General features: G+C 36.9%; 2 protein-coding genes across 3 annotated transcripts in view; both read right to left on the bottom strand.

The window, feature by feature from the left end:
- Window positions 1–3,788: 3,788 nt before the first annotated feature.
- Window positions 3,789–26,802, bottom strand: part of LOC106944690 (uncharacterized) — a 72,876-nt gene continuing 49,862 nt past the window's right edge. For both annotated transcript variants that reach the window (XM_015027879.1, XM_015027880.1), the window contains 14 exons: window positions 11,487–11,657; window positions 11,369–11,403; window positions 10,557–10,721; window positions 10,337–10,471; window positions 9,376–9,414; window positions 9,158–9,298; window positions 8,053–8,138; window positions 7,898–7,921; window positions 6,398–6,990; window positions 6,290–6,334; window positions 5,486–5,642; window positions 4,650–4,695; window positions 3,970–4,019; window positions 3,789–3,882 (listed from right to left, as the gene is read on the bottom strand). In XM_015027879.1, the coding sequence (XP_014883365.1) occupies window positions 3,873–3,882; window positions 3,970–4,019; window positions 4,650–4,695; window positions 5,486–5,642; window positions 6,290–6,334; window positions 6,398–6,990; window positions 7,898–7,921; window positions 8,053–8,138; window positions 9,158–9,298; window positions 9,376–9,414; window positions 10,337–10,471; window positions 10,557–10,721; window positions 11,369–11,403; window positions 11,487–11,657 (1,697 nt within the window). In that variant the 3' untranslated portion in view covers window positions 3,789–3,872. The remainder of the gene's footprint in view (window positions 3,883–3,969; window positions 4,020–4,649; window positions 4,696–5,485; window positions 5,643–6,289; window positions 6,335–6,397; window positions 6,991–7,897; window positions 7,922–8,052; window positions 8,139–9,157; window positions 9,299–9,375; window positions 9,415–10,336; window positions 10,472–10,556; window positions 10,722–11,368; window positions 11,404–11,486; window positions 11,658–26,802) is intronic.
- Window positions 15,581–23,451, bottom strand: LOC106944691 (serine/arginine repetitive matrix protein 2-like). The gene is made up of 9 exons (XM_015027881.1): window positions 23,326–23,451; window positions 20,946–22,345; window positions 19,790–19,851; window positions 19,500–19,538; window positions 19,123–19,398; window positions 18,377–18,525; window positions 18,087–18,283; window positions 17,209–17,291; window positions 15,581–16,522 (listed from the first exon to the last, which is right to left on the bottom strand). The coding sequence occupies exons 2-9, from the start codon at window positions 22,104–22,106 to the stop codon at window positions 15,715–15,717; spliced, it is 2,775 nt and encodes a 924-aa protein (XP_014883367.1). The 5' UTR covers window positions 22,107–22,345; window positions 23,326–23,451; the 3' UTR covers window positions 15,581–15,714.

Below are 26,802 nucleotides of genomic sequence, written 5' to 3'. Positions count from 1 at the left end.
GAAGGAAGTGGAGCAAAGGATGAAGTTAAAGCTGAAAGAGAAGACACAATAACAACTGGTTCCACAGAGGAGCAGAGTCTGTTAGCGGGTGTTAGCAATGCTGAAGTAGCGTTAGCTGGTTCTAATGGGTCCAAACAGGAAGTCTTGGAAGAACAGAGTCTGACTCAGGCTGCTAATGACGTGACAGATGCTAACGTAGCTTTAGTTGCAACAGAAGATTTCAAACAGGAAATCCTCGAGCAACCAAGTCTGACTTTAGCTGGTGTTAGCGATGCTAAAGTAGCATTATCTGGTGGAGAGGAGATCAAACAGGAAGTTGTGGAGCAGCAGAGTCTGAGTCCGTTAGCTGGTGATGTTAACGATGCTAAAGTAGCATTATCTGGTGGAGAGGAGATCAAACAGGAAGTTGTGGAGCAGCAGAGTCTGAGTCTGTTAGCTGGTGGTGTTAGCGATACTAAAGTAGTATTATCTGGTGGAGAGGAGATCAAACAGGAGGTTGTGGAGCAGCAGAGTCTGAGTCCGTTAGCTGGTGGTGTTAGCGATGCTAAAATAGCAAAATCCAGAACAGGAGGGTCCGAACAGGAAGTCTTGGAGGAAAGGAGTCTGAATGAGGCTGCTAATGATGTGAAAGATACTAAAATAGCATTATCTGGTGCAGAAGGGTCCAAACAGGAAGTCGTAGAGAAACAGAGTCTCACTCAGTTAGCTGGTGGTGTTAGCGTTGCTGCACTTGACGTACCTGGTGCAGAAGAAACAAAAGAAGACATTTTGAAGGAACAGAGTCTGACTCAACTGCCTGATGAAGTAACAGAAGTTTGTGTGGCTTCATCTGCTGCTGAAAGGTCAGAAGGACACATCTTAAGAGGAGAAAGTCTGACTCGGTTAGCCGAAGATGTAAATGTCACTAATGACGATTTATCTGACGAGGAAAGATCCAAAATAAAGATTTTAGAGGACTTTTTGTCTCAGTTTGCTGATGATGATGCTGAGAATTTACCTGCTGCAGAGGAAAAGAGTCTGACTGAGGCAGCTGATCATATGAAAGATGCTAAAGTAGCATTAGCTAGCATGGAAGAGTCCAAACAGGAAGTTGTAGAGGAACAGAGTTTGACTTTGTTAGCTGATGCTAAAGTAGCATTAGCTGGTGCAGAAGAGTCCAAACAGGAAATCGTAGAGGAACAGAGTTTGACTTTGCTAGCTGATGCTAAATTAGCATTAGCTAGTATTGAAGAGTCCAAACAGGAAGTCTTAGCTGGTGATTTAACAAATGCTGATCCTGAAGGAACAAAATGGGACGTTTCAGAGCGACAGAGTCTGGATCAGCTCACCTGTAATTCAGAGGATTTACCGTCAGAAGAATCTGTAGCAGGACCAAAAGAAATGACACCAGAACCTGAGACTAAAACCAATCCTGACCCACGGGAGGACAAGATGGAGGACAAAGATGGCTCCCTCATGTCTGAGGTGAGCATAATAATGTATTAGTGGGTTCATATTGGTGTTTTCATCAACGATTTGGCTAAATAATCTGTTTTTAGGTCTTGTTGGATGGAAATGATGCGGAGATTAAACCAGATGAAACCCCAAAATCTGCCAAGCGGAAACATGAAGGCAGCTGCACGGGTCCGTTTGTCCGAATGTTTCCAGGTTTATGTTTTCAACAACAGATCAGTTATTTACCGGGTTTGGATGCAAATAATTGAAAATGGTTGAATTTCAATTAATTTTTCTCAAGATTTTGAAAGTTCTTAGTATTTAAACTGCAAAGTTTTGTAATTGGGTTCAGTCTAGCGTTTAGTTTCAGAAGTAAATATTTTCCAGATTTAGGCTTTTAATCTGATATTTTCATAAATCTAAAGAGGCAGATATATATTTTTTTAAGTCTGTTAGAATTATTTCTATTTTCTAAATGCCAGAAAATGTAGAAAAAAATATTTTTTAGAGATTTTTTTTTTACTTTCTTTGTATGTTTAAGCATTAAATTTGAGCGGGAAGGTGTTTTACCTCAACACGATTTATTATTACTTATTGATCTGTGTAATTAAAACAAAGGTTACCTTATGTTTTATTATGTTATTGTAATTGGCAGATTTCTTTTGTTTGGTTTTTGGACCAGTTGGCTGTATAAGGCGTGAGAAACATTTAAAAACATAAAATTTAGCTTTATTTTAGTTTACCTCGTCTGTGCTGCAGAATACCATCACAAACATGATGTATAATAGTGAATTAAAACTCTTTCTGTCTCCAAAGGATGTGGCTTTGGATAAAAATATACAAACTATCCATCTAGATTCCCTTCTGAAGGGATTTGACTCAAGAATCAAACTTTATTTTGACAAATTTCCAGTTTTTTGTTCGATTTTTTTCATGCTGGACTGAAACAAATCTGTTTATTGTGAAGGAAAATAATCGGTTTTAGTGCTGCTGCCAGGTTGAAACTTTGATTTGTTGTTTCAGATGAGACTGTGAACATTGTAACAGCAGAAGAAGAAATACAGGAAGTAAAAGCTCCCAGAACCAGAGGCCGACCCAGAAAGAAAGCGAAGACGACTCCTGGTACTGACGAAATGTTTAAATGGAGAGATCTGGACACAAATCCAGAAAAATCACTGAATGTTTTCTTTCAAAGTGAGAAAATCCACCAGAGGTCAAAAGGTCAGCACTGAACCAGAATTACAAGAAGAAGAAGAGAAGGAGTCGCTTTCTGCTGCTTCAGGCGACATTCAGCCTGAGATCCAAAAGAATTTGGAGGAAACGGACAGCAGTTCTGGTTCTGGTGACCAGAAGCCACACATTGAATGTTTGAAGGAGGAGAAGAAAGAATCCAGCTTGGCTCAAACAAAAGGTGAAAAATCAAAATTTCCATGAAAAAATGGAATTGGAAAACTAAATTTGCATCATAGAAACATGAGTTACTGCACTGCAACATGAAATATGTTTTACTGGACCATAAATAATTCAACTACAGCTTTTCAACTCCAAGGAACATTTAGGCCTGGAATTTTTTAAATATTTAAAATAATTAAACCAAAGCCTATAAAATTTATTATGGATTCTTAACTGGTTCTGTCATAACTAATGTTGCTGGACAATAAATTGTCGCAGATGTTATTGCAATGAACGTTTTAGACCATCTTCAGGTAATATAATGGCAAACACACTCAAAGATCAATAAACTTAAAAATTGATTTATTACTGCAGGCTTGGTCTCAACAAAATTGCCCTTCAATAAGACTTTTGTAAAAGGTAAAGGTGCAAATTAATTACTTTGTACTGTATGTTAAATATTTCCAGCATTTATGAAACGAAAAATGTTCCAAATAAAACCAGACGGTTGTTCCTCACAGGTAGATGAGAAGTTTGCGCAGACTGCCAGAGGACGGTAAGACTATGAAAGCATCCGGATTGTAATTTCTTCTTCTTCTGCAGTTGTTGGCAGACAGCGGAGCGAGCCGGTCGGACCTGGAGCCAAGAGATCTCGATCCCAGTCTCCACCTGTTGCTGCCAATGTCAGTCTGCCGCCGTTCAACCCGGAACGCCCTCTAGGTGAGAACGAGTCTCATTCAGATGGAAGTGGTGAGGTCAGAGTGGAGCTGCTGGTGTGTTAGGTGGTCAGTTGGGTTTCACCCCAACTGACGGTGGAAATCTGTTTTTAGCACATGAGCTCTTTGGAAAAGCCACAAACCACCTCAAGTCAACATAAACATTAGTCTGTGAGCTTTCATTTTGAAACTTTTAATTTTTTTTTTTTTTTTTGCTGATTCAGGTCAGGAGTTCACGGTCCAGAAACTGGCGTATTTCTGTAACCTTTGCTCGGTTTTCTACCTCAACGAAGGCGCTGATAAAGACCTGCACTGCTGCAGCAGAACCCACTACGACAACCTGCAGGTAAACAGACGTAGAAAACGTGACGTTAGCGCCGGCCGCCTCACTTTGACGCTTTTCTGTTCCCGTTTTCAGAGACATTACCAGGAGCTCCAGCAGAAACCTTCAGGAAACTCCCAGGGTTGGATTTCTGACTGAAAATAAATGGAGAAAAAGTTTCAGTGATGAACAGAACAGATCTGTTTGGTTTAATAAAGGAAATTCCCTCTGATTTTTTCTGTAAATATTTTAATTGCTAGCTTTGCTTATGTCCTACCTGCAACTGCACTAAATCTTGTAAAATATTTTACTAGGCTAGAACACAGACCAAACTAACTTACAATTAACTAGATAATTTAAAAAGTACTAGTTCTAACATTCCTGATTTGTTTTCCCACACTTAAGACAATCTGCCAGTGGAGCTAGAATTTTTTTTTGTTCTAAATCTATGGTCAATAATTTGCTGAAAAATGTAAAAGTTTTTTTTCTACCAAAAAAATGTCCACATATAAGACAGAGGTTCACTGCAGTGGTTTAGAAGTGAATTTAAAAAAAAAAGATACATTTAGAATAACGTGCATTTGAAACATCTAAAAGTTAGGAAGAGAAGATTAATGTTTTGCTTTTTTGGAGCGTGAACAGAAATGGTTCTGATCAGACAGGAAATGAAAAACTTTAATCTGCAGTTAGCTTCCATCCAGCAGACGGAGGGAAACTTTACAGCAAAAGAAAAACTGATGGCTTTACATTCATGTTGAGTTGGTGAAATTAAACATCAGATTTACCTTCACATCGTTCCTCAGATTAATGTAAAAGTTTCTGGTAGTGAATCTGAAAAACAGACGAAGAGAAGCAGAGATCAGAGTTTAAAAAAAATATATTTCCACAGAAAAGTTCAACCATTTTCAAGATAAGTTTTCAAACAGAAATGAACTGAAACGTTTTGGTTTTTACTGTTAATATGGTGGTTTTCTATAATTTACAACAGAGACAAAATATGACATTTATGTTTACAGTGAATCAATAATTGGACCATTTTGAATAATACATATTCAATGCATTGAAATGTTTCAGGTAAATTATCTTCCTACTCAAATCAAATGTTTAATCTCAAAAAAATTTCTTCTTCTATCTGACCTAAAACAATTTGAATTTTGTCTGATTTAACTTCAGACGGCGAGAAAATAAATCTATATTCATCCTTTATGCAGCAAGTCGATCAAATGATCAATCACTTAATATCTAAAAATTACGTCATCAGACCACATTATAAAGACGAGATTTTGGTTATTTAAGGAATAAAATGACAATTTGTATAAGTAGCAAAAAAGAAAAAAACATTTTTCCAAATCAGTTTCTTTCAATAAAAACTTATTAAACTTTAACTTTAGGTGTGTGTCTGTGTTAAAATATGTTTTTCATTTATTGGAGAGAAAATACAGAAATTTTATTGAAGAAAAAGGAGAAATACTCCTACAGGTTAATGTAACTAGTTACTACCCGACTCTGGGTGGATGTAAATATCGTTCTCCAAATTTTTCAGATTTAAACATGCAGCACTTTGAAGGATTTTTTACAGAAATGTTTAGGGATTTCAAACTGTTGTGGTTTTGAAGCGAACCTGCAGGTTGTTGAGGTGAGAGAGGCTGCAGCAGTGGGAATCCTCGGCTGCGTTCTCGTCCAAGAAGAAAACCGAACAGACGGAGCAGAAAAGGCCAAAGATGGGCTCCACAAACTCACCGGCTGCAGAAATGACGACGACGAAATACAAACAAAACCTGACAGAAAACTAGATTCACTGAAAATCACTGGGTGTTGCCTCAAAAGTCACATCTGCAAGAAAAAATGTACAACTGTCCACGATTAACTGCATCTTTTTATGATACTACAAGATAAAACTAATCTTGTAAGAAGAAAGAATTTTTCACAGAGAATATCCACTTTTCTTCTTGAAAGTCAAATTAATTCAACCTTTTTGGCAGAAATTGAGCCTCATTAATTCATGTTTTAAGTAAAAGATTAAAATATCAACGGAAACAAATGAAGACTGGAAGCAAAATCAGTTTACTGATGACTGACGAAGAAGAAAGAATACGGTCAAAGTTATGGGTTTGCAGTTTGAATATTTTTGGATTAACTTCTCACTTTTTGTCATCGATACATTTTCTGTGGTGGAAGTTTTTCTTGTTTCATTCAGAGAACAGCTGAATGAAACAATGCCTTAATATGCCTTTATAATGCCTTAATATTAGATAAATTAATTGGCGATTTTTTTTAAGGATGCACTGTTAATTTGATTCAAAAGAAGCCAAATACAAAAGCATGCCACACTTTTAAGATGTGCTATTTACCAGATAAATGACGCTGAAGTTTTCTGTAGAAATGTGACAAAATGGAAGCATTGATTATTGATAGAAATCCAGACCTGAGTTTTCCTCTCGCTCTTCACCTCCATCATCATCCTCTTCCTGTAGGTTTTCCCTCCATAAACCTTCCCTCAGCTCTTCCTCCGTCACATCCTCTTCCTCTTCCACTTCCTCCAGATTCCTGAGAACTTTCAAAGACGACTTTGGGAGCTTTCTCGTTTTGTTTGCTGGGCTTTCCTCCTCGTTTGTTTCCTCCTCTTCATCGTCTTCAGTCGCTTTCTGATGGGAAACGTTTCCAGCTTCTGTTTGTTGAGGAAAACTCAACCTTTGCGTCTCGTGAACCTTTTCTCCATCTTTAGGTGGCCTGGTTCTTCCTCCGTTAGTTTCTGGTTGATCCTCCGTTGACTCCATCGTTTGGTGAAGTTTAACGTCTTTAGACGGAAGCCTGAAGGGACTTCCTGGTTTCTGGACTTTTGTCTCTTTGTTGCTCTGATCTCCAGTTGGACTCACGAGGACCTGAAGGTCTTCCTGACGTTTTACCTGGGTTGTTTCATCTTCAGTTTTCTTGTTAAGAATCTGGGATTGGTCACTCAGCTCCAGCTTCCTCCTCTTCGGAGGAAGATTCTGCTCTGGTTCTGAACAAAGGTTTCCCTCGTCTGGTTTGGATTTTGATGAGGCAGCTGGTTTCACCGATGAATCAGACTCGAGGTTTATCACAGCCTCTCTTGACTTTCGAAGACGCCATCTCAGACTCTTTAAACTTAAAAGAGCAGAAACAGGTTTGATGTGGTTAATTTTTAAAAATGGTTCTTTTAATGGTTTCATAAAAATTAAAAACTAGATAAAGGCCGTATTTTCAGGTAAAACCCTTAAAACCAAAAGTCTCTCCTCAGCGTTTCCATTGTTGGGATTACAAAAATAAATCTGATTAATGGAAATGCACCAATTAAAAAGAAAAAAACCCCGAATGTTTTTCAACTGAATCAAAAGTGGTTTCTTCCACAAACACTTTTTCGCATCAAATGGTCTCATGACCAACAACTGGATGTTACTACTGGAGGAAATGATGAAGACGACGACAGGAAGAGGTGGGACGATGATGGTGCTGCACGTTTTAATGACTCAGTGAACAAATTTATTCAATGCAAAATTGTGTTTTTTCAACATTAACTGAATTATTGACAAAGTTTTGTGTGAATTTTTAATGGACACGCAGCTAAATGTGATGTTCAATAAAAACAGTAACTGATCCATGAAGGTTTTAGTTGTTCATATCTGAAACGTAACTAAGAGTTTACAATATGGACTCAGTTTACTCTCTTTGGTAATTCCTGCACCCCGTTTTGTCCCCAACACTTTCCATATCCATCCTTTGTCCGTTTATTCCCAAATAAATTTCATATTTCACGTCTTTTCCACCAACTATGGTCCAAACTGGGTTGAGGACAGTCAGCTGTAAGTCAAACCAGTCCAACATCGACTCCAACTACAAACATGAAACACTAGAGGAAGATTTTCTAACTGTAAACTATGAGCAGTTTATAAATGATGACTTTAGAACCGAGTGTCTCAGAAAAACGTTCAGCGTAAAACAAAAAACTGCAAAGAAATAAACTGGTGAAGTTTTTGCTGTTATAGTTTTATATAAATGAACATCAGATACTCACGGTTCAACACTTTTAACTTTGCTCCTGTTTGGGAGGGAAAAACATAAGAAATGAGGCGGATCAGAACCAAGAAGCTCGGCATCATCTGGGTTCACTCAAATCAGCTGAAACACACACACACACACACACACACACACACACACACACACACATACCACATGTGGTGTTCTGGTGAGGAGTTCGGTGAGATTTGGAGAACAGCTGCTGTTACACCACTTGATTCAGCCATTTCAATCACAATCTGACAGAAGACAAGAGGAAACAATTATTATCGTCACATGTGGAGGTTCAGTAATGGGTCCCTCTTATTTAATATCTACTTGGTCCCACTGGCTCAGATTACAAACAAGATTAGCTATTATAAGTATGCAGATGATGCTCTGTTCTACATTACAATGTCATCAGGTGACTTAAAACCCATTCAAGCGCCAACGGAACAAATCAATCAATGCCAAAACTGAAGTTATTATCTTTGGACCTAAAGAGGAACGATTTAGAGTCAACGCACAGCTTCAGTTATTAAAGATGGACTCTGACCTGAACCTCCAGAGCTACATAAAGACAGTTACAAAGTCGGCCTTCTATCACCTGAAGAGCATCTCCAGGATTACGTGAGATCTAGAGAAACTCATCTTTGTGTTTGTCTTTAGTTGCATTGATTACTGAAACGGTTTCATCTCAGGTCGGCCTAAAAGATCAATCAGATCCAGATGCTGCTGCTGGAGTTCTGACTAAAACCAGGAAGTTGGAGAACATCAGTCTACAGTCCTATCCTGTCTCCCTGTAGCTCAGAGAATAGACTTTAAAATACTGTTAGTTTATAAATCACTGAACAGTTTAGCATCACAATACATTAAATATCTGCTGTTGTCATAGCAACCTTCCAGACCTCTCAGGTCTTCTGGTTCTGCTAAATCCAGACTAAAACCCATCTGATTAGAGTTGCTTTTTTATTATCTTAGTCGGTTTTTGCTTCGCTATATCACTGTGATGTAATGTAATGTTTATTTTTACCATATGAAGCACATGGATTTGCCTTGTTCCTGAAATATTCTGCACAAATAATCTGGCCTGCCTCCACAGGCCAGATTAAAACCGAAATAAAAACAATCTAGTTTCTTAATTTCTGTCTCTGCAAAGAAATCAAACATCCTTTAAATGTTTATGTTCTTAGTTAATCCTAGAAGTGGAGCCAAACATTACGGCAGAAATGAGACGAGTTGCCCTGAAGGGGACTGCTGCGGGTGTTTGGGTCGTTACCCTGTTAGCAAGCGGCAGGAAGTTGACGAAAGCAGCAACGGTTGCCACTTCTTTCATGACTGTCATGATGAGGTGAGTTGTCGGTTCAGAGATCTCCACGCAGAGCAGCCGCTGCCCCAGACGCCGGAGCTGGGAGACGTGCTGCAGAGACAGAGAGCTGCAGGTTTAGAAGCTGCTGCTGCTGCCGGTTCCTCTCAGATCGGCTCAAAACGACTCACAGCGTTGCTCCACTTCATCACAGATCGGTACATCGTCACCTGCAGACAAAACAGGGATGGAACCATTAATGGCTGTTATGTTTTATGAACGGGGATCAGTAGAAGCAGGAGAAACAAAAACATATGCAAACTCATTTTACTGCAGATTTTTAAAAATTCTGTGTATTTTTTATTATTCCCTTTGCTCTGATTTGATTTTTCAGCTTCATTAATATTCTAATATTCTTGGCTTTGTTCTTTATCTGTGTTATAAATGTTACATTTATAAAGTATTGTGAGAAGGCAGAATGATTTCAAACAGCGTTTTTTAAACTGAGGCCACCAGGGGGCGCCTCAGAAAACTTGAGGGGAATATGAGAAGAAAAGCAAAAATATAAAACATTTACCTTATATATTTCTTCTTAAATCAGATAATTGTATCGATTTTTCAATCTTTATTATAAAATACAAGTTAAAATAATTTTTTAAGTATTTAGGCCTGCCATGATAAATTTTGCTGGATGATAAATTAGTAATATAAACAATAATGTTGTTTTAAGACCATTTTAAGCAACATATTCAAAATAAACAAACAAAATGAATTATGACGTCTCTACAAACAAACTGTCCTTAAAAAAAGAGCAAGTTGACACCAAAACACCAGGCTGGAGACTTTTGTTACCAGTTTTTGGTAGAAAAAGACACAAAAAAGAAAAACAACAAATCATGCAAATGGAAATTATTTTGTTTGTTTTAATTTATCCTGAAATGAATGCATGTACTGCTTATTGCAACAGGTGCCAGTCAAATTTATCAACCTGCATTGCTGCTCCTAAACAATATTTAACCAATAATTAGTAAAGAAAACTAGCAAACACGCTCTAAAAACTAACCGAATTAGACAAAAAGTCACAGAGAAAAAAGAACTGTAATGAAATTGTAACGCTGATTGTTTCCCTCAGTGTTTGGGATAAACTCGCACCTCTCTGAATCCGGGATGCATGTCCTCCAACACCAGGTGAACACTGAGCAGGGAGCCTTTAACAGAAACTGGATTTTTGATGTGATTCATGAGAAAATCACTGCAGTCGTCCCAGCTGCAGAAAAACACAAATGCCTGAAGCAGAGAGGGAGAAAACTGAAAAGTTACGACGCAGGGAGATTTAACCATCTAATAAATAACTATAATGTGATGTTTTTACCCTCCTCTGCAGAGGAAGAACCACCACGTTGTAGAACAGAGTCTGCAGATTCTGTTTGGGGAAATGTTTCCACACCAGCTTAGCAACATCCTGGTGGGTGTAGTTTCTCTCAGGCAAACCCGTTAGCATGACGGTGCAGAACTTTGAGGCCTGGCTGATGGTTTTCTGCAGGTTCAAAAGGCACAAATAGAAAAATAAACGCCTAAAATATTCTGAGGGATTTAATAAATGCACATTTACATAAACAGAGTGCTTTTAAATCCCTCCTTAGAGTGTTGGTTTGCTAGGTATCCACCAGCACTACATCTGACCACATTTCTGCTGCATGGAAAAATCAACAGTTTTATATCTGAACACTGCAAAAACAAACTCTTACCAAGTTTCTAGTGCAAATATCTTAGTACACTTAAAATAAGAAAACTAACTTATAAGTAGTTTTTCAGCAAGATGTAGTATCTTGTTTTAAGTCAATAATTCCTCAATATTGCTGAAAAAGTTCTAGTTCCATTGGCAGATTATTCCACTTATAACAAGACATTTTTCCACCTTACATGTGAAATAATCTGCCAGTGGAACTAGTTATTTTTCATCAATATTGAGGAATTATTGACTTAAAACAAGCTCCTATATTTTGCTGAAAAGCTACTCATAAATTAGTTTTGTCTTATTTTAAGTGTACTAAGATATTTGCACTAGAAACAAGATAAAAAATGTTCGGTAAGATTTTGTATTCCTCTATAATTATAGACTCCACTTCACAAACAATAATTATTTTGCTTCTTGATCAAAGTTGTGCAGAAAAAAGAAGTTACCTTAAAACCGTTCATCGGACTGACTGTCAGATAATCTACGAGACAAAAATTTTACGCAGTCACTTACTGTGAGCTTCATCAAGCCTCCAAATGGTTTCCGTTTGTTTTTATTTTTTACCTGGGATGTTGAACCAGGGACAGAAGGTGGGAAACAATAAAGGGTAGGTTGTCATGGTGATCCAGAATGGAGGAGTGCTGCCCTGAGGAACGCCACGTTTCATAGTTGGGATGACGGCGCCATCGACGGCTTTGCTACCATCTGGCAAAGCTCTGTCTGGCACTCTTGGTGCTGCACACATAAAATGAAGGTCAGTGTTTTCATTATGTTTATGTAGATTCTCAAATCTGACCATGACATGTTGAAAGGCGTCAGCTAGAGCAGAGTAAAATGTCTCGGGATTTTCATGTTGGCCTGGATGTCGAGTGGAGACTGGAATTATAAGTCAAAGTTTTGAAAACGGGGAACATTTCTGGAAAAACTCTAATTTAAGGCTTTTTAAGACCATTATGAGTGGAATTTAAGACTAAAACCTCAAAAAAGTAAACTTTTCCCAGGCAAGTGGCGATTAATGTGCACTTACTCATGATCGATGTAAAAAAAGTTAGTTAGCTAGCAACGGGTATGCTAGCAGCGAGTTAGCAGCAGCCTCAAGTCACAAAACACAATAAAGACGTCTTAGTGCAACTTGGCAAAACAGAAAAGTCCAGCGAGGGAAAAACGCTGAGAATATGTTGAGATTAAATAGTGCTGCCAAGGCAAAATTTTACATTTTAAAAAACATTTTAACGTCTTAAAGCTGCAGAACGCAACTTTCATTAAAAAATTTTTTTTAACATATTTGTTGAAACTGTCACCAAGTTGTGACAGTTTGGTATGAGAAGGATAATTATGAAAACAAAAATAAAAAAATTGAGCTCCTCCGCCTTTTCCCAGTTCAACTAAAAACAACCAATCAGAGGGATTCCTTAGTGCTGTCAATCACAATCTCATGTAGCGTTTCTCATCCATTGCCCCCTTCCGCTTTGCTCTCTGCTATGCTGCAGCTAACATATTCTGTTGTGAATGCTAAGGCTAGTTAGCATCACCTCTGTTGATGATGGTGGATAAATGGTTTTCCTGTTTCTCCGCCATTAGCACATTTAGCTTTGCGTACATGAGGATGATTGGCAGCGCTAAGAACCTCCTCTTAGCTTGGATTGGTTTTGGCGCATTTCTTCAGACAGCCATAGTAGCTCAGGTGGGTGATATCGATTGTTTTAACAGATTATCCTGCTCAAACCGTCCCAATCCTAATCCCAGTTCCTCCATTCTTGGCTCCACAAAAGGCCGTTGCTTTTAGGGCAACAACATTTCAACATTTATGTCCTAAAATAGAAACTGACGTGGAGGAAGTTTTTTGCTTTGAGGTATTTTCATTCTGAAGACTTGATGAGCTGGAGAGCGCTTCAGCAGGCTGTACCAAACTCCCAATATGTCCGCCTCTTCTCTGTTTTTAAATTCAACAAACACCTGGAACACACAAAGAAATAATTTAACTTCTTTCTACACACACACACACACACACACGCACACACGTGTGTGAGACGCTGCAGTTCAACACCTTGTTGAGAAGAGGCAGGTATCGTCTCACACAGCCGATTTTTATCAGAGTTTCCCTCAGAGCGCCGGCTTCGCTCTGGGACACGTTGTGGATGAAGATCAAACTTCCTCCATCGTCATTCCGTGTCTGTTGACGCAGATGTGTTATTTTATTCTGCAGTCACTTATTCTGAAATAAAAATCTGTGTCAAAGTTAGAGATGATGCGATACGTACAGAATGGGTCTTTTTCATCAGAAATGAATAAAAGCCAAACTGAAACAAACACAGAAACAGAGTTGATGTTTTTCTTCAGATACACCAAGATTCTAAAAACGTTTTTTGATTTCTATAAAGAATTTAAACTCACTGATCTTGAGGAAAATCTCAGTAAATTTAATCTTAATTTGTTAAAAAAATAGTAACTATTTAGCTTTTACTTACTTAAATAATCATAACTTTTTAATCCCTAAAATTTTTACTGCCTGTTTGTTTTGCATCAAATTATATTCGTCGGGTTTTCAGAGACAAAATTAAATATTCTTTTGCTTTTATACTGAATAAATTTGTGAATTCCCATATTTTGATGTGTAAAGACATAAAACGTAAATATTCCTACTGGCGTCATGGAAACCATATTGTGAACAACTCCGACTGATAGTTTAGATCCTTTGAAAACGATGTGGTTCTGGTCGGAATAAACCACGATGTCCTGAACAGTTTTCACAGACGGCATCAGGACAAACGCCTAAAAACAAAAACATTAAGGAGTCAATTTAATAATTATAGCATTCACACATTTAACTGAACTTATAGGGCAGAAGTGAAGACATTATTCAACTAAAATTGCAGAAGTCTTTTTCACAAAGATGGAAACATTTTTTTTTTAAATCACTTGTTGACCTTAATTTATATTCTTTTTCTTTGTAACAAATGTACATTTACATGGTGCTTTTAAATCCCTCCTACGAGTGTTGGTTTGTTAGGTATCCACCAGCACCAGCTCTCAGAACACATTTCTGCTGACTTCCTGTTCCTCACTGCAAATATAAATATACAAATATTCACATTTTGCAACTTTCCTGGAAATTTTCCCCGAATTCTCGGCTGCCTTTCTTCGTGTTTTTATTCATATTTCTCCGTTCTGGTTCAGGAAATGCACAAAACGAACGAAAACTGCACCAATGGACAAAGTTTCTCAGGCCTTACTGGGAGGGATTTTCAGGTTTTTACCTCCAGTGAAGTCTTCGTTAAGAAGAGAACAAGGTAAATCTCTGATGCATCTGCTACCCACCATGCACTTTTCAGGAATCACGTAGATGCTGCTCCTCTTAAAGATGAAGCCAAACGGGCGCAGCAGATCAGCAACTTCATCCTCTCTGTAGCAGCCGTCGAAATACCTGGGCAGGTTTGTTATGAGCAGCACCCTCGCATTGAGGAAAATCAGCTGAGAAAAACAGATTATTGGTGAGATGTTCACACAGACTTCACATTTTCCTCTTCAACTCTAGATTAGGCTTCATGTGGAGCCAAAAGGTTGGGAGATGATTTGGATTTAGTCACGGTAAATGACAGAAACATGACAAAAAAATGAGGTTATATTTGCATTAATGATCCTGAGACAAATTAAATGGTGCGTCAAGCTTAGGATTTAAACTAAAAATGTATAGTTTGGGTCAGTTTAAAGCAAACATTTAACTCAAGATGTGTTTTTACAAAAGCGGTTCATAAATGTTTAATAAAAACTCACCTTTTCAGACAAAATGGTTTTCCTGCTTAAACAATCTGCAGAAGAGAGTCAAAACAAAGGTTTACATGTCAGTAAAGATTAACATGCAGATTTTCTAGCTTTTATTTTACTGATTTTTTACCGATTTGTTTTTCACTCAGACATTTCACCAGGTCCTCCGTGAAGGTCGGGACGGCAGCTGCAGGACTCGTTCCTCCACACGGGTCACTTTGAGATACTGCTGCAGGATATGCACTGAATTTACCGATTAATCACATTTTCTGATGTTCAAGAGTTAATTTTTAGAAAAATTACAATTTGTTTTTCACCAATGCACTTGATGTTAACCCACCCAGAGACAACCACAAACATATTTTACAAATTTTATTTATTTTGACTTTGAATTCAGGAGATCCGGTTCAGGTCAACTCCCAGCGGGATTTCTTGAAATAAAAAACATTTTTTAAATATATTTTCTGTTTGTAATTTTTATTTTGAGGGACAAAAAAAAAAACTTTTAAAATCAGAAAAGAAATTTGGTATTAGGAAAGAAAAGATTTTATCTTTAAGCCATATTTCTTCTTGTTAAAGGAGTTTTTCCTCTCCACTGTCGCTCCATGCACGCTCAGTTTGAGGGATTAAAGTTTACGAGTCACGCAAACGACTGTCTGCTGACGCTACGTGTTCGTTGTGAATCCTTCAAGTTAATGACTCGATGCAATCAGCAGAAAATGTTTTATACTACTTTGAGTAATAAAATTAACTTTATTGTATCGTCTGATAACTGAGACCAAATGAAAATGGATGCAAGAAGAGATTGAACACGTTTTTCTGTAAACTTCCTCGAGACGACATGCTAGCGCTATAAAAATGAAATTGTACTACAATAAAGAAAAAAACCAATACTTTATGAAGATGGCAAATAAACCATGATGTGTCTTTATTAGCCGACCCCATGATGAGCCAAAACCAACAAATTCACAGAAGAAAACCCACTGTGACTTTTATATGATTCACATACCAGAAAGGAAAAATGGCATCAGGTGTTCTTTGGTCGGTTTATGTTGTTAAATTTACCTTTTTTCTTTGTTTTTCTCCTTTTTTTCTGCTGCTTCTTGAAATCAGATGAACTTTCTGTTTCCAAAGCGTCAGCCCTCTGACATGAGGAGGAAGTCTGAGTTTTACTCCGACTCTGTGGTGATGAACCAAATGAAGACGTTGGACCTTTGAGGAGATCCGGTTCAGTCTGAGGCGGATCAGCTGGTTCTGGTGTAAAAATGATTGATGGTGGTTTACTGGATGAACTCCACTGTAGTTTGACTGTAGTTGTAGTTTGAACCTCCACACAATCTGCTGATTTTATTTCCAGATATTTCAGAGTTTCAGCATCTTCAAACTCTTTGGTCTGAAAAGTTGTCAGGTTTTCTACCTGCATAACATCTCCATTTTCTTTCCTCACATCCCCAACTTCCTGGAGATGTTCTTCTCTAATTTTAGGTTTCTGTCTCGTTTCTTCGGTAGTCTCCTCTTCCAGTCCCTTTGGAGATTCTTTAAGCTCTTTTTGTGTTTTTTTGGAGTCACTACCAGCCACTTTCTTCTTTGTAAACATCAACTTTGTAGATCCTGGAAGCTTTGAAACTTGTTTTTCCACCTTAAATTTAACAGCTTCTACTTTTGGAGATCTAACAAACTGCCGGTTTTGGATCATTCTCGCTTTGGAAACCAAAGCTTTTGCTTTTGAGACGCGTCTTCTTGTTCTTTTTGGTAAAGATGCACTGTTTCTAGTTGAATGCAGAGACGCAGGTTTGGTTGGTCGTCTCTTGCAGACTTTTGGTTCCACAGATAATCTGAGAAGACAAGAAAATGATCTGAATTAAAAAAGCTTTCATGTTTGAATGTGTCCATTTTAAAATTGTCTAATTAATGCAACACTGCAGTAATGCCTGCTTATAATTGCTTGTTGCTCTAAATAATATTTAAACATTTAGCACTAATCTGTTACAAATTAACTAACCATGTGGAAGCAAAACTCTGCCCCAGAATAAATTTAAAAAAAATTCCCAAAAAGTGGGTGGAGCCTAAAGGCTGAGGGGCGTGGCCTCCATGCACTGAAGTTACTATACTTAGCAACGTTTCGGGCTCCTCCATTGACTTTTTTTTATAATAAAAGCAATTTTAAAAACCCTCTGTTTATAGTTCTGCTGTTATTTGGATGATTTTACATTTCTTGTAAATAGTATTTTGCTTTTTTCTTGCACATATATTTACTCACATTTTATATATATTTAAAATCATCACCTAGAATCAAAATCTTAAAAATTGCAGTTGCACATTTCTTTAAATGTGGGCCTGCTATTGCTAATAACTTCAATATTTTTTTTTGTGTTTGCCATAAAGTCACTCAGTTCTTTTCTTCCTTCTTGTTACTTTGCTGCTGATATGCCTCAATACCAGACAGTACACGATATTCCTATTTTACTTTAATGGAAAAAAACCTGTAAAGATGTAGGTGTGAATATAATTAAATACAAACTGCTTCTCTCTTTCTTTAACCACAGTGACTGATGCTCCTTGAATATCGAGGCTCTTCATCCTTTTCACTTTTGGTGCATCAACCTGGTTTTTAAAACATGCAGATTAAAGACATTTAAGAGTAAAAAGAGCAAAACTAATGTTCGATATCTTAAACAACAATGATCAGGTTATAAAAAAACATGTCTGGGCTTTAAAAACAGGTTTGCTAAAATACACATTACATTTACTTTTATTTGTATTTATTAATCCATATTATATTCAGTTATTTAATAAAAGTTGGAGATATTGGATTTATGGCACAGATTACACCTGAAAAGCAGAATGTTTTTCATAATTACATAATTTTTGTGATAATTTGGAGCAAAAATTTAAATTAGAGCAAAACAATTGAAGTACACTTCACCTTTAAACACAATATTCCTATCTGGTAGCTGTAAAAATGTGCAGAGCTTTAGTTTCTAAAAATAAATTGCTAAAAATTAAGAACTGAAGTAAGAATTTCCCTCCACTTGGTGTTTGGGTCTCAAATCGTTTTACAAAATCAGAAGTAGTTAACATTATTATCCGTATGATGTGTAAAATAAAAATAAATCAGTACAAAAAGTAAAAAACATAATTACTACATCATTTTTCTATATCTAGAAATTTTATATCTGCAGTAGAATAAAAACTTTGTGAATTTATAAAATTGTTTATCCATTTTGTCTTGTCTTTTTTCAGTATGTGTACGCATTTATTTTTATCTTTATTACTTTAGTATGGAAAAGTAAAAAAAAAAGAATATTATTACTGTCATTAATGCAAGACGTGGAATTTATACATTCAGAAAACTGAAGACTAAAACAAATTGAGTTTAAAAAGCATCTAATTGCCAACCTGAGGCTTTCTGGAAGAACCAGCTTCACCGACCTGAAGGTCAGATTTCACTTTGGAAAAATCTGAATCCAAGTTCCTTTTGAGAGAAGAAGAGGAGGAAGAAGATGATTTCAGGTTCCTGAGTTCAGCCAAGATGATGGGAACCAGAGTTCTGACCACAGTTTTGAGTTTTGGTATCTCCGTAAGAGACTGGACAGCTGCAGGAGAGAAAACGTTTGTTTCAGAGGCTCGTCATTGTGGCTCATCTCTTTTCATAACAATACGGACAGAAGCTGTTCTGCTACTCCAACCTGATGATCTCATGATGCTTTTGGTCAGCTCCTGTACTCGGCTCGACCTCTGCCATTTACTGGATGACCTTGTCGATTTCTTGCGTCTCCAGTTGGGTGAAGACTTTTTCTTCTTGCTCCTCCCGGATGGAGATCGCCTCCGAGGGCTCCTCAAATCCGAACGGTAACGCCAGGTTGAAGGCGGTGAGCGAGATCAGCAGGAAACCAAAATCAGGTTGAAAACTTTAAAAACTGTAAATTATCAGCAGTTTTTCTGACATGAAGGAAGGATCTATTATGCAAAGTTCACATTTTGTGCATTTTGTGCTTCCGTTTGGTTTTCTACTGCTTCTAAAAACAGCAGCACTTTAAAAAAAAAAAAAATCACTTTTCGGCAGTAAGTTTAGGTTTTTTGGTGTCTGGAAAATGAGCGGCCTCAAAAACTTCTGGAATGTAACAAATCAGCAGGCACTGCCCCGTTTCCTAGCAACCCATGCCCGTCCTAGACTCGTCACCTAGCAACCCAAACAGAACTCGTGGCCAGCAGCAACTTATTTGGATTTAAAGTGACGGAGGCCCTAAAACAGAACTGACCAGACTGAAATCTCATTACCTAAGAACTATTTTGCACAAAAAAATTTAATGAACATGTTTAGACCATAGAAGTATCCTAATGTCTTTAAGGAAGCATAATAAGTCACCTTTAAATTTCCGCTAAAAGGTTTTCCAGTATTACTTTTCTCTCGTATTTCTCGTATCTCACTGACCTGTGAGTGTTTGGATCCTCCTGCTCCTCTGGTTTGCTTCTATCCATCAAAGCATCGCAAAAAGGAGGACTTGGAGAGCTGGAACTGCTCCTGGTTCTGTAACATTTTTTCTCCAGTCTGTATGGACTGATGGACCTGGACCTGGATCTGGACCTGGACCAGGACCTGGACCTGGATCTGGACCTGGATCTGGACCTGGCCCGGGTCTTGGACCCGACTCTGTGATCGTAACGCTGGGATGTCTGAGCAGAGGTGGAGGCGTCTTTATCAGAAAAACTACAAAAATAAAAGAAAATAAAAACATAATTTAACTGGTAGAAAATAACCCAAAAAGATACTTTTTAAAAATTGAGTCTAAGGATTTTTATTTGACTTGCCTCTCAAACAGTGGTGCTGTACAATCCCAATTCGGGTATCTGTAGAAAAAAATTTAGAATTACCAATTTTTTTAACATTCATTTCAATAAAAAGTCAGAATTTGTTTTTTCTCTTGGTAGGGCAAAACGTTAAAAAGAGAAAAGAAAAAAAAAGACTTATTAGGAGTTTCTACTGTAGCAAAACCAAAAATCTCGTAGAAATCCTAAAATATTCCCGATAACTCCACAAAAAAATAAATAAATCACAAAGAACAAATGTTAAATTGAGCTTTTAAAAAAAGGACACTGACGTTTTGCGGAGCAGAATGCAGGCCTTGATATGAAAGCTGATGTTCTGGTGGATGACCCAGTCCTGGCAGGAAGAGCAGCAAACGTTACAGGAAACTCAACGAAAAAACATTTTAATCAGTGCAGAGAGAAGGAGCATCATTTATTTTAAAGGTTGCTCATTTTGAACATTTAACCAATTTCTTCTGGGGTTTTTTTCTTATTATTTTCAACATATTTAAGTTTTATGTCAACAAACAGACATAAGCCAACATACCTGTTATATCTAAATAATTCTTCAGGACACCAATGACACTAAAAAGTGTGATTTATGTCATTAATTTCCACATAGCAACTGCATTTAATTACAGTTTTTAATTTGATATTTATTGACGTCTTTATGAAACCAAAACTGGAGAAAATAGTATGAAAAAAAAATAAAATGTGGCAGTTTTGGGTGCATTAACTGGAATTTATTTTCACCAGAATAATTTTTTACGATGATAAATGACAGAATAATTTTCATAGTTAGTTTCCTTTAACAAGAAAATGTTAAATGAACCAAACTATTTTTCTTTTTAATTTTTGTGAAACTTTTGTTATAAGTTCCTACAGAACATCAAATTTTAATATTTCTACATGAAATATGACAGTTATTTATACTATTTTAGCAAAAACCTTCTTATGCTACAGTTGGAGCTGCAACTAATAATTGTGTAAGTATTAATTGATTATTCTGATAAATTGACACATTCTTCAGATTTTCATTTAACATTCAATGTTAGAAATACAATAAATAATTATATTTTTATTAAGAAAATAAACACTTAGTTTAGTGAATTTGAACTGGATGAATATAAAAAATGCCATTTACATTTCGATGTCAAAGTAAAAACACTGACATCAAAAGGTGTTTTTATCTTAAATGCAAATTGAATCCATTTTGTAGTTTAAGCTGAATTAGTTGCTCTGGATACATTGTTTTACAGCAAATTCTCTCTTTTTTGACTGTTTATTCCAGTTAATTAATAAATTACTAAATCGATGACTATTTCAATATTTGATTAATCATATCAGGACTAGCTAAAGTAAAAGTGAATTCCATAATTGAAAAGGTTGTAACTTAAACTTTTAATTAACTTGTTAATGGAGGGATCAGAGGAAACGTCCCAGACTCACCTTAATATTAATGCAGACTGTGCTGCAGAGAGAACAGGTGTGTGGGAACGCCCTCGGTGTGGCGGCAGTGTAATCCTCCATCATGGCTTTTGGAGGCAGACCGTTAAAACCAGCTGGCTCAGGTAGGAACGCCCTGCCTGGGGGCGGCAGCAGCAACTGGGTGGAAGCTGCCTCAGGCGGACACGTTGGCCTCATGGATGGAGGAGGAACCGGATTTAAATCAGAGTAACTTCGTGTTTTCTGGTACTCCTGGTTTGATTTTTGATTCTTTTTCGTTTCAACAACATTTATAACTTGTCTGTGAGTTATACTGTCATTTTTGCACATGTTGTCATTAATGGCTTGGCCAGGTTTTCCGTCTCCAGGTACTGAAACAAATTGCTTCATTTCATCAATTTGCCTCATTTCAGGTGTTGGTTCAGATCCTTCAGAGTTGGCAGAACTACTATCGGTTTCTTGCGTCACCAGAGGAAAAAAGGAGGGAATGGATTGTAAACTCTGTCTTGGTTGGGTCTGCAGGTTATTCAAATTATTGGGTGGATGGTCCACAAAGGTCCTGACTGAGCTAGAACAGGTGGAAGAGCTTTTCTGATCATGTGAACCCCAGTTTTTCACCTCTGCTGAGCTCCTGGTTTCTTCCAAAACTCCATCAAATCCAAAATTTTGATCGACTCTGTGAATCTGTTCACCTTCTGAACAACTAAAATGGTCAAATCCAGTTGTGCTTGTGACACGTGGAGCGTTTGAACAATCCATTGTATTCTTTACCTTCATAATGTAGATTTGCCTCAAAATGGCAGGCAGATTTGCTACAGTGATCAGGTCTTCAGGGTAGGAGAGGAGATTTTCCAAATCTTCTTTTTCAAGCCCAAACCGTTGGAGGATCTTGGTGGCCAGTTCTTGAATATTCTCTGGGTTATCAGGGTAAGGATGGGGTTGCTCTGTCCCAGCTTTGTCATTGTTATCTTGTTTCCTGCCGATGTCGACTCCAATATCACTTGTACTTGTATTTTCCTCTGTAAAATGTGATGAATTCAATGTGGAAGAACCAGATTCATCCATATCAAGGGCTGAATGTTCTTGAGAAGAAGAGCAATTTGAAGAAGAAAGCATCTTTTCTGATGTTTTAGAAACAAGCGTTTCTACTGTTAGAGATTTCATATCTGTGCTTCCCAGTGTGGATGTTATAAATATCAGGAAAGGAGTGAAGGCTGATGGTTGGAGAAGTAGAAATTAAAACGTTATTGTGTCATAGCTTGGCGTTGTTACAATGTTTGGTGATAAACTGACAGCCTTGCTGTCCACAGCACAGTCTGTTTGCATCGATGCAAAGCTACCAGATACAACAGGAAACAAATGACCAAACCTTCCTTGCAGCAAATGTTCCAGCAGCCACGGCGCTAAAAGGGTAAAGAAAGACGTTAAATGGACGTTTATGTTCCTCAGGATGTCAGAATATGCAACAAACTATCTAAAATGCCCTTTATGTACTAGTAGTGAAGTGATGCACAAAAAAGTCTAAGTATATATATATATATATACATATATATACTTATACTTTTAAGTATATATAGAAAATATATCCAGAAAATGTAAAACTTTAAATAAATCATAACCATTTAACTTTAGTTTTTCATAATTCTTCAAATAGACAGTTATTGCTTGTAAATGAACAGATGTAAGAGTTATAAGAAGCTACTTCAATTATGAAACTGGATGATGTTAAAGAGTTTTGTTGGTTTAACCACATTTCATCATAAGAACCATTTACCAGGTTATACAATTTGTTACTGGCTGATTGCATGACGTTTATAGAACAAGAAACCATTTATTTCTGCAGTGTTAGCCAATTATTTAACTACCATACAATCAGGCGCCCCATGTTTGACAACACTTGTTTTGTGTGCAAGTAATCTATAAAATTACCAGTTTGCTTTTCGAGTTGCCCAAACAATTTAGTTTGCTAGCTTTTTGATTATATTCTAATTAAGAGTTGCATATGTGTGTGTGAAATGTGCAGATTAAAAAGAAAAAGTCACAACTACACGTTAACTTGTCGACCACAATGGTAACCAAAACAAACAAAAATAATGGTAACTAAATTATGTTATTGAGATATCTGTCATTTACACAAAAATCATGACGCTATGACTACATTCTTAACTAAGGTGGATTAACAATGTTAAAGTTAGACGTGTGAGCCTACTTGGACGGCGAAGACGTCATAAAACAGCATTTTAATTATAGACTAACGTTAGCGCGGGGGTAAAAACCGTTGGTTAGCCATTACGCTAACGAGACAAAAGCTAACAACGGTGACGGCATTTTAATCTAAACTCTTTAAGTACACGTTTATTTTTCACAGTGAACTGCTACATACCTTTAGTTGGTTTTCTTTCAGCTTATTTATAGAAAACTAACCACCGTTTGCCACTTTTTTTTTTTTTACATAAATTATCAACTGTTTGCAGGTGAGCCAGTTCAAATATGGTGACTCTATTAGCCATATCCGGTTCAGGTGCTGAATTTCAAAATAAGAGCCTAACTGTTTACAATTTAGATGTTCAAGCGAATTTACCAGTTAAGCAGAACCGGTAATCAAAACAAGAGATTTACTTATTGGTACTTATATATTCAAATAAGAGAGAAGACGAAAATGGTGTGGATTAGTTTTTTATCTCAAGGACAAAGTCTAAATATATCATGGGGAGCAGCATCCTAGCATCCTCTTCCGTCATTAGAGACAAAACATAAATAAAATAGCTAAAGTAAAACAGATAATAGAAAAGTAGGCTTCACACACATTGAGTTTTATTGCAAAATTATATTTTATTTTACATAAAGAACTCTGGATTTAACCAGAAAATGTTCATCATGACAAAGAAAAAGGGGAAAACATATCTCCCCTATAAACATTATTTTCTTACAAAAAAAATTGTAATCCTGTCAGAAAAGTCATTTTAGCTCAAAATAACTTTCAGATAATCCAGAGCAATGCTTCAAAATTACTTCATATGACAAACTGTTTATTCAAAATACTTCCGTTATCTACAGTTAACCAATTTGAAAATTACTGATTAGATTAACTCTGACAATCATTAAAAACACAAAGAAGCGATGTTTTAGTAAAACACGGCGAATGTAAACAAAATGTTCAAGTAATAACAGCAGCAGCAGTAAAAGCATCACATTCTTCATCAAAAACCAACAAGCTGATCAAACAGGAAGATGTCCCTCAGCTTTGGTTCAGGACTGTTGAAGGCTTCAGCTTCTCCCGCTTCTGGTAGTATCTCTGAGAAGTGAAAGAGAAACCTAACATAAAAACCAAGCTGGAGCCACAAAGATACAACAGTGGATCGGTTTCTAATGTGTTCTTATGTGAACCTGCAGGTTGTCGTAGTGGGTTTGGGTTTTGCAGTGCTGGTCCTCCTTCAGGTAGGAAACACAACACAGGTTACAGAAATACCCCCACTTACGGCTCACAAACTCCTTCCCTGAAGAGAAGAACAGACAAGAAAAATGTGTGAATAACGAGTAATTAATCAAACTTCACAGTGTCGGATCATTACTAAGGTAAATGGAACATTTATTATGAAATCTGGACATTAATGGCACAACTATAACACCAGACCTGGCGGTATAAGAACCTCTGGTGCTGCTTAGTCTGCACCCAGAGTTGTGTAAGAACTAGATACAGTTACATTTAAGTAACCTTTTTGAGAAAAATATACCTTTAGGAGTACATTTACTACTGTGTACTTTTTACTATTACTTGAGTAATGTCATTATGAAGTATTTCTACTCTTGAGTAAAACTTCTGGACTTTCTACCCACTGAATGAAAAACAAACATGTTTTAACCAAAGATTCACCGGACACAGACACACACCTGCAGTTTTTATTCAAGTTTTATATGTTTTTAATGAAAGAAACCCATTTGGAAAAAATAATTTTATTTTTTTTTATTACATGAATTATTGTCATTTTGGTCCTGAAAATACCAAAATTTCCACTTAACTTTATATTTTGGTTCATTTGATCATGTAATGTTTAAATATTAAAGGATAATTTGATCAGTTTTTACTTGAGTAATTTTTTGAATGGTTACTTTTTACCATTACTTGAGTAAAACTATGTTGAAGTAGTGCTACTCTTACTTGAGTAATATTTTTGGGTTATCTACCACCTCCAGTACTTCTAGTGATACTCAAAATAAATGTTGGTATGTAGTATTGCAAAGTAAAGGTATGGAAATGAAACACAATGTAGAGATAGTAAAAACAAATAGCAAAAAATTGTGCAGCATATTAGGAACACATGAAGCAGATATTATTGTGAATTTCCCTCTGGGATTAATAAAATTAATTCATTCAGTCATTTATATGTCAGGTGTGGGCATAAGGGTGAATCAAGTGTATCCAAATAGTCTATATAAAATAAGTGAATTCATTGAATTCATCATGTAGCATGTATATCTAAAATAACTCTGAAGAATTCGAATTCATACAAGTTAAAACATTTAATTTTTCTTTGGGTTTAATAAAGTATTTTTAATTGAATACTATAGATTATCAAAATTGCACTACTGTGACTTGAGATTTGCCCATGTCAACCATTTCCTGGTTCCAGGTCTTGCAATTTTTAATTAACAATTGCTGTAATAAACTGTACGTATCTCACCTAAAGGTTCATTTGGGTTGAATGGAGGAAGTTTGACGTTTGTGTCAACACAAGATTTCTTTGATTCAGGTCCGGAAATCTCCATCTTCCGTTTACTAGGGACTGAAAAGAAAGGACTGATTAACATAATAATAGTGTTGAAACTATTAAAACAGGTCGTTTTATGTTTATGCAGATTTATGTTTCTGCTGGTAGCCGTTCACTAACTTAATTAGAAAATAATTCTGTTTGTGTGGAAAATGTTTGCATTCTTCTTCTGTTTTTGTTTTTGGTATGGATGTTACTGGCGGATTTGAACATAATCTCAGCTCAGTAGGCAATCTTGAGCCGTGGTCAGCAGGTTGCCATGGCAATGTACGCGGCTGCGTGGTCGGCTGCGAAACCAAACTTGTAATTTTATGAAATAAAATGACAAGCAGCCGTTAATCATAATGACTGTCAGCCCTCGGTGTAATCACGGATTTGCACTTTTTACAAGGTAAGAAATTAATGTTCATAAACTTTATAAGTAAGTATGATTAGAAAGATATCAAATATCGCATTATGGAGAAGGAACGTGTCTAAAGATTGGTAACCATGGAGACAATGCCGCGCCGTCATGTAGCCTAGCCTGTAAGGGAAAAATTGGTTAGCATCTCGTCTTTTGTTCGTTTTTAAGGCCGCTCCGGTGTAAAGGGAAACGCCGTTTATAACACAGTGACATAAATAATGTGGTGTGAATTCAGTCGGAGTCGGTAATTTGTTCAACACATCTGGAGAGAGGAGGTATCGGTCGGTTTCTAAGCTAGCAGTTTCAGGCTTCTGTAAATATCGCGGTCCATGAGTCCCATCCAGGTGTGCTACGTTCACAGACAAATTAGCTTGACTCGAACAAGAAGAAGCCACGAATAAACTGACAAAAACAACTTTGGAAAACAATTTCTGTCGTTATGTTCAATACCCCCGATCCTCATTTCCGACATCCATCATGATGCCTCCAGTGATTAAGTGACGTAGTTGAAAAGTGTCAAAAGCGGCTATTAGGCGCCATCCAATCTAGTTACAGCAACTACGTAATCGGTGTTTACGGATTTTATACTGTTCAGCTGCTAAAGCACCAACTACCTCTGAAACATTTATTGAAGCACATGGTAAATACAACCCCTGGCAAAAAGTATGGAATCACCAGTCTTGGATGA

This window comes from Poecilia latipinna, unplaced genomic scaffold, assembly GCF_001443285.1.
Source record: "Poecilia latipinna isolate Pla-1442-1.1 unplaced genomic scaffold, P_latipinna-1.0 Scaffold108, whole genome shotgun sequence".
Classification (NCBI taxonomy): Eukaryota; Metazoa; Chordata; class Actinopteri; order Cyprinodontiformes; family Poeciliidae; genus Poecilia; species Poecilia latipinna.
This window is presented reverse-complemented; position numbering and strand designations above follow the sequence as displayed.